At 37.6% G+C, this 11,008-nt stretch overlaps 1 protein-coding gene across 1 annotated transcript; it reads right to left on the reverse strand.

Moving 5' to 3' along the window:
- On the reverse strand, positions 2,400–5,443 carry LOC109839266. The gene is made up of 5 exons (XM_020407697.1): positions 5,118–5,443; positions 4,132–4,406; positions 3,716–3,923; positions 2,818–3,501; positions 2,400–2,658 (listed from the first exon to the last, which is right to left on the reverse strand). Exons 1-5 carry the CDS (start codon positions 5,441–5,443, stop codon positions 2,400–2,402), a joined length of 1,752 nt encoding a protein of 583 aa, XP_020263286.1.

Here is an 11,008-nt window from a genome sequence, read left to right on the forward strand (position 1 = left end):
GCATCTTGCTGAAGTCAGGTTGGATGAGGACGTTGTCAAGCATTACAGCTCAGCTACCCATGATGCATATATTGAACCGGTGAATAAAGTAATTGGCTTCATGGACCATATGAAGGATGGTTTTGATCCAGACAATGTTTGGAGGAAGTTTAGATATAAGGGCGTCCCTTGCGAGCAACAATCTGGAATGTTAGTAATTTAGAAACTTGAATTTAATTCTATTGCATCCCACAACACATATCTAACAGAACTGTTATTGCATCTCCGCGTTGCAGTTTTGATTGTGGGCTTTTCATTCCCTTATACATGAAGGCTATAATCAATGGGATTGATGCGATTCAGGTAAGTAATCCCGGAGACAATTCGGCCGTCTTGCGTGCCAGGATTGCAGCCAAACTTCTTGAGGAAGGATGGGAACAGAGACATCAAGCGGATATTGAAGCACATGGTGGGTGAAAGACGATTCTAACATTATGATGTAATTGAAATGGATTGTTATGGATATGCACTCTTTAATTTTGCGGATATTGAAGCACATGCACTCTTTAATTTTGCGTGCCAGGACATCAAGCGGATATTGAAGCACATGGTGCGTGCCAGGACATGCACTCTTTAATTTTGCTGTAAGCCAGTCAGTTTACGGAGGAGGTTAACTAGATTGGACAAAAGTTAACCACTTTCAGCAAAAGTTAACCAGTTACAACAAAAGTTAACCACTGTAGGCGAAAGTTAACCAATTTCAGAAAAAGTTAACCAGATTCAGTAAACGTTAACCAGCTTCGCTGGAAGTTAACCACTTTCAGTAAAAGTTAACTAGTTACAACAAAAGTTAACCACTATAGGCGAAAGTTAACCAATTTTAGAAAAAGTTAACCAGATTCAGTAAACGTTAACCAGCTTCGCTGGAAGTTAACCACTTTCAGCAAAAGTTAACCAGTTACAACAAAAGTTAACCAGTGTAGACGAAAGTTAACCAATTTCAGAAAAAGTTAACCAGATTCAGTAAACGTTAACCAGCTTCGCTGGAAGTTAACCATCGCCAGAAATAGTTAACCAGTTACACTGAAAGTTAAACCTGTCGCTCTAAACCAAATTGTGCAAAATTAAAGATGTCAACCGTTCAACTACCCACTTTGGATTAGATCGAACAGCTCTGAAAGCTAACCAATTCAGTGAAAATTTTACAAATCGATAGCCAATAAACTAATAAAACGAAGAGCGATTTTTAGACGATGTAGTGTTCTGCTATGAACTGCACATATATCAGTTCATTTTCAGCTTGCATATCACAATGTTTAAGCAAATTAGAACAACACAAAAACAACATAGAAAGCACGAACAGGTTTTCTATTTTTCAACTTCACGCTTAGACTGCTTCAATGCTTTCTTCAAATATTTTACCTTGCTATCTCATCTTCAGCGGGTGCTTCTTGGTGAACAGCCACGTTCTCCTTCATTGCATTGACATTGTCAGCCCAAGCAAAAAACTTGCATTGCCTATTTGGGAACTTTGCACATCCCCAGAAGTATCTACCTTTGTTGCTCCTAATTTTGCACTGCTTGAAGGGGTTTGGAAGCTTGCAGAAACAACATGGCTCTTCTACTGACTGAGAGGCATCCTCGGTCTTCATCTTAGTCTCTAAATGAGCTACAAAGGGAGGGAGGGAACAAGAGATATGGTTTTACTTGAGCCTTGCATAACATTATATAAAGCAAATGGAACAAGTACCTAGCCGTTGGAATATGTCTGTTGGAACAGTATACCAACTAGCCGTTGAACAGTCACGTAGATTTGAGACCTGACAGCAATTTAACCTCAAACAGTTGGCCTTTATGATAACAAATTCAGCTAAAAGTAGTAGTAGTATAGAGATAGATATAAGTTCACATGTTTAAGTACAAAATTCAAAACCTCCTGCTGTCTGGCAGCAGAGCACAAAAATCTACCATTTGTATAATGGAAACTTAAATGCAACTTATATTTCTCTAGCGCCATTCCTCCTCTTCGTAAGCATGGCACACTAATCGTGGATGGGCTCGTTACAAGTTGCTCGGTTGTGCCCTTCCCTCTTGCATCGACCACATTTGACAGGACGTTTCATGATGGTTCTGTTGTTTATGCGTCTTGTTCTATTTCTTCCCCTCTTCTTCGTGGTAATTGGTCGCAAAATCTGGATTTCATCCTTGGGCACACTACACATCTCATAATCTGGTATGGGATATAATATTTCATCGTAGCTCTTCTTAAACGCCTCTACGGACATGAACCAGTCACAATACTGATATACCTCTCTTTTCATATAAATGATGACTGCACAAGCATGCACACAAGGAATACGAGTTACGTCCCAAGCACGGCAACTGCATGTCCTCTTCCCCAAGTCAACGTGAGTGGTTCTCTATGATTGCACTTCGAATATATCATCTCTAGATTGCTTAATCTCTAACGTAGATCCTCTTTCCATATGTTCTCTAACAATCTGCTCAGATTTAGGACAAAGATAGCTTGTCCACTTTTCAGCCATTATGCGTCTGTTGTTCATGCGAGTCATAATTTGCTTGCGGATATGCTCCACCATTTGCAGGATACGCAGCATTCGAGCTTCACGTATCCAGCTGTTAAAGGATTCTGCAATGTTAGAAGTTACATGACCATATCTGCAAACATCAAAATAAAACAAAGTCCCATTCAGCATCCAATATGTAATAAGATTAACACATAACCACCAAACTTTCCCTTTAGTAGGAAAAGTTAACATAATAACATGAAAGTTAACATATAGTGATAAACGATAACATATATCACCGATAGTTAACCTGCAAAAGGGGATATTCACTAGAAATGATTGAGGGCAGTACCTAATGCCAGGGAAGAAGGCATTCGCCCAATGCTCTGGCGAGTAGTTATTTACAATCTCATATGCAGCTGGAGACATCTCATATATATCCTTCATGTAGTCGTTCCATTCCGCAACAGTGTATTTATAGCAAGCTGATTGGAGCAAATTCCCCAAAACATGTGTGTCCTTTGCTTTCATTCCCAAATCCTTTAGCTTAGATCTAAAATTTTCAACCAGGTGCAGAACACATCTTGAGTGAATTGCTTCAGTAAAATATTCTCTCACCGCTTCTTGGATTCCCTTGTCGGCATCAGAAATAATAACCAGTTGATGGGGAGGATTGTATGGGTCTGGCCTTTCGTACAGTATAGACCACAAGCATTGCAGGAACCATCTCCAATTATCAACGTTTTCCTGATCACATATGCAATACGCAAGTGGAAATATCCCTTGGTCTCCATCATATGCTACAGCGCTCAGGAGCAGGCCTTTGTATCTATCTTTCAAGAAGGTCCCATCCAAAAATAATAGAGGTCTACACCCATTTAAGAAACCAACGATGCAAGCAGCATAACATATAAACAGTCTTTTGAACCTTCCTTCATTCTGGTCAATGCAAATGTAGCTTCCTGGATTTGTTTCCTTCACCTTTTGCTCATACCTGTACAACAGTGTGACCACATTACACGTAAATATAATACATTGGAACATAAGGGTAATGTATATTAACATGTAAGAGCTGACAATTTTCCATGAAACATAACAGTCCACTGTGACAGTTGAAATATAAATTTATAAAAATAAACATGGAAACATCTAAGGAAATATATTGCACGATCAATTTATACATTTAAACAGATAACTATAAAATTTACCATCTTAATTGATCGTAACACTCATAACTATCACCGTACATAGCCTCCTGCGCTCTTTCTTTGCCCCACCATATCTTACTGTATTCAAGTCTCAATCCATATCGAGTGAGGAACTCCTTTTGCACATCCTTTGGGCGGATTTCAGGTCGAACTTTTAAGACAGGTCGCAATTGTTCTGCTACGAATCTACGAGATGCCCGTGATTGCCCTGACAAGTTAGTATGTTGTCCGCAACTATGTTCATTCACAAACCTTTTGATTTCAATTTTTTTTCATTTTTTACAGGGGATGCAAACAGCATCCAAGAGCATCCATACGGCTCCTTATATCGACAAATAACTCGGATACGTTTAGGTTCATTCTTTACAAAGTCGTAGTCAAACTTTTTTCCTTATATCGACAAATAACTCGGATACGTTTAGGTTCATTCTTTACAAAGTCGTAGTCAAACTTTTTCGCCATGGAATAGTATTGCAACGCTAGTCTTAAATCATTAACAGTTTCAAATTGTTGGCCCTTTTCAGTTAATGTTGTATGCCAACAGTCTGGAATGTTGTAAGTTTTACTGATAATATCATCAGCTCTCATTACAATTTCACCAGACGGGCAATCATTTGGGATTCTCTCTGAATTGGAAGCATTTCCGCCAGAAGGGGAATGACAATATTCTTCATTCAAAGAGGCATCACTGCTGCAAAAATTAATCAGCCAGTGATATAAACTTTACACTTGAGTATAAAACTATCTTATAATGTTTAAAACAAACCATTTTCGTATAAATTAATTAAAGAGTAGTGGAATTTAACAGACAATTTACATAGTTAACTCGTTACGCTGAAAGTTAACATGCTCACATGAAAGTTAACATGTTCAATTAAAGATTAACATATATCGTCAAAACATAACATGAAAGATGAAGAGTTAACGTATAAATTTCGAAGATGACATCTATGTTTTTCTACTGCGCACAGAAACCTGAAATCATAATTTTTACATCACACAATCCCAATTTGAGCCAAAGTTCATTGTTTACATATAAATCAGTAATAACTTTGTACTTCCTTTAAGAAGTAGGTCACTCTATGTTATCAAACACTTGCATCTGAATCTCCGTACAACAAGTGAAAATATTGTCTTCAAACATGCACTTCATGATAGGAAGAATATAGCAATAACGTCACACGACACCGTGCACGTCGAACAATTGGAAACCGTTAAGGGTTGTTGACAGTTACGACGATAATTAATTTGTTAACTTGAAGGGATTCAAAGCGCATAACGGGATTCCAAAAGATGAAGTTAAAAAACACTTAAAATGTTATGCGGCTTTGCCTTAAAGCCTGAAATCAGTATGTTCACGTCACACAAAGCTAAATGTTATAAAGAATCATTAATTACTTACATTCCACCAATAACTTTCTGCTTTATTTCAGAACTGGAACACTCTTTATTAACAATACTATTAACAACAGCGAGCAGGTGAATCTCTGTACAACCGACATTTCGATTGTACTCCAACATGCACTTTAAGTCATCTTCGTTGTCAATTGAAAAAGTCAAGTTGGGGTGCCTCTCGGATTTATATACCAAGGATAAAGCTTCTTCAGGTACTTTCATTCTTTTAGCCACATCAAATTTCAGTTCATAAAACCGTGTTTTCGAGCAGAGCTTCATAAACATGGCCTTCTCGCCTAAAGACACCATACAAATCAAGTCATCGGCGGCCATTGGGAGTGGTTGAGAGTTATGAAGACAGTTATGAGGAGTAATGGAGGGAATTTAAAGCTCAGAACGGTTGTTGACAGATGAAGGGAAAAACCCTGATTTCATAAATGGGAGAATGAGAGAAAAAATTGCCCGAATTTATATCCCATTAATAAGGAGCTGAAGCGGACCAGTAATGGAGGGAACCTGCCTTTTTTTCCCCCGCTTTCCGCCGTCTCTTCGCCTTAACTGCGATGGGAGAGATCGACGATCATTGATGGCTACCTGTAGCCGGTTCCCAATGAGAGACGAGGGCATTTTGGGTCTTTTTGCCTAAATACGCGGAGCATACGTATAAAAGAGGGCTAAAGGGGCTGGACCACACGAATAACGCATTTTTGGGGCGGCAGCCCAAGGGGAATAATTGGTGGGGCTGGGCCACTTCAAGGACACGATTTTGGGGCCTGGACACAATTTTCCCTTTTTTTTTAAGAATGCCCTTCATTTACCATACAAAATGACAGAAGATGTTAAAAAAGAAAACGAAAAAAAGAGAACTATGATTCTCCATTTTACAGCAAAATTGCTTGGAATGTGCAACCTTTGCTATATGCTTTTAAATCTTGGGCACTACTATGTCCATTGACAACTTCAAAATACATTTAAGATCAGGTTATTTATTTCCACCTATCCATCATTTGCATTTTATTTCGCATGTAATGTCAACCTTTCCAGTCCCTTAGCATAGGGCCTTTTTTCTCTAAAAGAAGTCCACAAGTAAATCATAAATCTGACCTTAAAGGAAATAGTCAGTTAATAGTAGGTTTCCAGGAAGTCTGGTTCTTGGAATGATGTTTGAATTGCAACTTAAGCTGAGGGCTCCAAATATCCATTGATTGAAGACACCAAAAACTATGCTGGATGATACATAAGAGTAAGGGTTTTATTTTTATAGTTTGGTAGGACCTTTTCAACAAGGTAACTTTACATCAACAATATGTTTTCTTTCAAATTTTATGTAACATCTAAACTTGATTTTTTTTATGAGCTAATGATAATCTACATATATAGAAACAATAAAGACTCTATTCAGCTTTCGTGGTTTGCGCATGAATAATTTTAGGGAAAATCTTCTTTTAACCCAAAGTTTTACTCCAACTTATTTTTAAACCCACCTATTTTCATTATGATCTATACACCCAAAGTACAACACCCACTTATTTATAAACCCAAAGTATCAAATACACCATATTTATATACTGTATCCAAAAAATAAAAGATAAATCCTGAAATTACCCTTGTTCTTCTTCTTCTTCCTCCCTAATAACTACCCAGGGCTCAACTCTCTCTTTCTAATTATCTCCATCTTTCTAGTTCTCCTCCCACTAAAAAAAACCCTAAAAATTCAAGGGTTTTGATCTCTTGCAATGGCGTCCAATGTAACCATACAGGTTTCTCTTCGCTAGATCCTTCGTTGAAGGGGACGGTGGCAACGGCCCTAGGACCACCCAGTCCACTCAAATCCAACCAATAGAAAACGGTATGTTAACATTTTGAAATTTTGGGGTTTTTTGGCAATATCTTGTTAAAAATGCCTTGTTCTTATAAATTGATGGATTATTATCAAGCTTATGCTTCAGGAAAGATTATGTGCATAACAATTTTGCTCATATATATCTATGTTTTGGTGACTAGGTTGATGCATAGAAGGTGTTTGATGGAATAACAAAAGGGATATAGTTATTTGGACTACAACGATTAGCGGTTATGCCACATTGTTGTTGGTTGAGGAGGCAATAAAGGTGGTTGATGAAATGTCCAAGAGAAGTTTAGTTTTATGGACCGCCATGATCTTAGCCCATCGGTATGTTATCCTACGCCCTCCGGTTGCTCCTCACCATTTTCTATTGTCGCCAACACCTAACGCAATGCACAGCTACCCCTCAATCAGAAACGATTCGTCAATGCACGTACACTAACTTTCCAATCAAATACATGAGAGAATCCTCCACTCTTGGCATTCGATCAGATCTTAGCATTGTTGTCACATTGCAACCCAAACGGCAAATCAACTATAGCCTGCAATATGATGTACCAAGTAGTATCTAATGTATCGTGTTGCATGGAATTTTCTATATTATGAATATATAGATGATTTGTGTGTATATTGTATCAAATGCACTATCCAATGTATCATGTTGTATCAAAATTTCTATTAGAAATTTATTAGTATATCTAGTAGAAATGTATCTAGTAGAAATGTATATAATGTTTCGATAGTGGTGATTTTGGATTATTTCCATTCAATCTTCATGGATTATTTTCATTCAATGTTATGTGCTTGAGTTTAGTGGTTGATAGATATGAATATCTGTAACGAATTGATGCACTGATTGAACTGAAGAAGTTTTGATTGTAGGTTGTGGTAACTACAACCTATTGGGCCATATTATGTTTCGTGTGTCCAATTATCCAACTCGACGAGGGGTCCTCACTCAATTTTCTAGCTTTTGATAAAGTATAGCACTTTATGGGAAAGTATAGCAGCTTATTGATGAAGTATAGCATCTTATGGTAAAGTATAACACCTTATGACAATAGTAGAGCACCTTATCGATAAAGTATAGCACCTTATGGTCTCTGGAAATTAAGCAACTTATTACGTTGCGATAAACCAAATAAGTTTTGTTAGGGCCATACAAACACTCGATGACCTACGTTATGTGTCGCGTGACAAATTATCCACCTCGACGAGGGGTCCTCGCTTAATTTTAAAGCTTTTGGCAAAGTATAGCACTTTATGGAAAAGTATAGCACCTTATGGCCAAAGTATAGCATTATATGGCAAAGTATAGCACTTTATTGGTAAAGTATAGCATCTTATTGGTAAAGTATAGCACCTTATGCTCTCTGTAAATTCATCACCTTAAGTTGTCTAAAATCAAATCAGTTTTTTTTACCGCAACGCAAACACTCGATGACCTATGTTACGTGTTTATTAACCAATCATCCACCGCGACGGGGGGTTCTCATGTAATTTTGAAGCTTTTGGCAAAGTATATCACTTTATAGGAAAGTATAGCACCTTATGGTCAAAGTATAGCACAATATGACAAAGTATAGCACTTTATTAGCAAAGTATAGCACCTTATGCTCTCTGGAAATTCTGCACCTTAAATTGTCTAAAACCAAATCAGTTTTTTTCACCGCAATGCAAACACTCGATGACCTACGTTACGTGTTTACTGACTAATCATCCATCGCGACGGGGGGTCCTCACGCAATTTTGAAGCTTTTGGCAAAGTATAGCACTTTATGGGAAAGTATAGCACCTTATGACCAAAATATAGCACTATATGGTAAAGTATAGCACTTTATTGACAAAGTATAGCACCTTATTGGCAAAGTATAGCACATTATTAGAAAAGTATAGCACCTTATGCTCTCTGAAAATTCTGCACCTTAAGTTGTCTAAAACCAAATCAGTTTTTTTCACCGCAACGCAAACACTCGATGACTTACGTTATGTGTTTATTGACCAATCATCCATCGTGATGGGGGTCCTCATGTAATTTTGAAACTTTCGGTAAAGTATAACACTTTATGGGAAAGTATAGCACCTTATGGCCAAAGTATAGTACTATATGGCAAAGTATAGCACTTTATTGGTAAAGTATAGCACCTTATTGGCAAAATATAGCACATTATGCTCTTTGGAAATTCTGCACCTTAAGTTGTCTAAAACCAAATCAGTTTTTTTCACCGCAACGTAAACACTCGATGACCTATGTTACGTGTTTATTCACCAATCATCCACCGCGACGGGGGGTCTTCGCACAATTTTAAAGCTTTTGGCAAAGTATAGCACTTTTTGAGAAAGTATAACACCTTATGACCAAAGTATAGCACTATATGGCAAAGTATAGCACTTTATTGACAAAGTATAGCACCTTATTGGAAAAGTATAGCACCTTATACTCTCTAGAAATTTTGCACCTTAAGTTGTCTAAAACCAAATCAGTTTTTTTCACCGCAACGCAAACACTCAATGACCTACGTTACGTGTCTATTTACCAATCATCCACCATGACGGGGTCCTCACGCAATTCTGAAGCTTTTGGCAAAGTATAGCACTTTATGGGAAAGTATAGCACCTTATGGCCAAAGTATAGCACTATATAGCAAAGTATAACTCTTTATTGACAAAGTATAGCACCTTATTGGCAAAGTATAGCACCTTATGCTCTCTGGAAATTCTGCACCATAGGTTGTCTAAAACCAAATCAGTTTTTTTTTCACTGCAACACAAACACTAGACGACCTACGTTACGTGTTTATTGACCAATCATCCACCGCGACGGGGGTCCTCGCACTATTTTGAAGCTTTTGGCAAAGTATAGCACTTTATGGGAAACTATAGTACCTTATGACCAAAGTATAGCACTATATAGCAAAGTATAGCAACTTATGCTCTCTAGAAATTTTGCACATTAAGTTGTATAAAACCAAATTAGTTTTTTTCACCGCAACGTAAACACTCGATGACCTACGTTATGTGTTTATTGACCAATCATCCACCACGACGGGGGGTCCTCGCGCAATTTTGAGGTATTTGGCAAAGTATAGCACTTTATGGAAAAGTATAGCACCTTATGGCCAAAGTATAGCACTATATGACAGAGTATAGTACTTTATTGGCAAAGTATAGCACCTTATTGGCAAAAAAAACTGATTTGATTTTAGACAACCTAAGGTGCAGAATTTCTAGAGAGCATAAGGTGCTATACTTTGCCAATAAGATGCTATACTTTGCCAATAAAGTGCTATACTTTACCATATAGTGCTATACTTTGTCCATAAGGTGCTATACTTTCTCATAAAGTGCTATACTTTGCCAAAAGCTTCAAAATTGTGTGAGGACCCCCGTCGCGGTGGATGATTGGTCAATAAACACGTAACGTTGGTCATCGAGTGTTTGCGTTGTGGTGAAAAAAACTGATTTGGTTTTAGACAACTTAAGGTGCAAAAATTTTAGAAAGCATAAGGTGCTATACTTTGCCAATAAGATGCTATACTTTGCCAATAAAGTGCTATACTTTACCATATAGTGCTATACTTTGGTCATAAGGTGCTATATTTTCCTATAAAGTTCTATACTTTGCCAAAAGCTTCAAAATTACGTGAGGACCCCCGTCGTGGTGGATGATTGGTCAATAAACACGTAACGTTGGTCGTCGAGTGTTTGTGTTGCGGTAAAAAAAAACTGATTTGGTTTTAGACAACCTAAGGTGCAGAATTTTCAGAGAGCATAAGGTGCTATACTTTGCCAATAAGGTACTATACTTTGCTAATAAAGTGCTATATTTTGCCATATAGTGCTATACTTTGGCCATAAGGTGCTATACTTTCTCATAAAGTGCTATACTTTGTCAAAAGCTTCAAAATTACGCGAGGACCCCCCGTCACGGTGGATGATTGATCAATAAACACGTAACGTAGGTCATCGAGTGTTTGCGTTGTGGTAAAAAAAACTAATTTAGTTTTAGACAACTTAAGGTGTAGAATTTCTAGAGAGCAAAATGTGCTATA

The sequence above is a fragment of the Asparagus officinalis genome, chromosome 4, assembly GCF_001876935.1.
Source record: "Asparagus officinalis chromosome 4, Aspof.V1, whole genome shotgun sequence".
Classification (NCBI taxonomy): Eukaryota; Viridiplantae; Streptophyta; class Magnoliopsida; order Asparagales; family Asparagaceae; genus Asparagus; species Asparagus officinalis.

What these genes read in the sequence shown, in the direction of transcription:
- LOC109839266 (XM_020407697.1), bottom strand. Translation starts at nt 5,443, where the DNA reads ATGGCCGCCGATGACTTGATTTGTATGGTGTCTTTAGGCGAGAAGGCC. An exon ending in TGTAAAGAATGAACCTAAAC is followed by an intron (nt 3,924 to 4,131) that starts GTATCCGAGTTA and finishes CTAACTTGTCAG; the next exon opens with GGCAATCACGGGCATCTCGT. An exon ending in GTGAATATCCCCTTTTGCAG is followed by an intron (nt 2,659 to 2,817) that starts GTTAACTATCGG and finishes TGATGTTTGCAG; the next exon opens with ATATGGTCATGTAACTTCTA.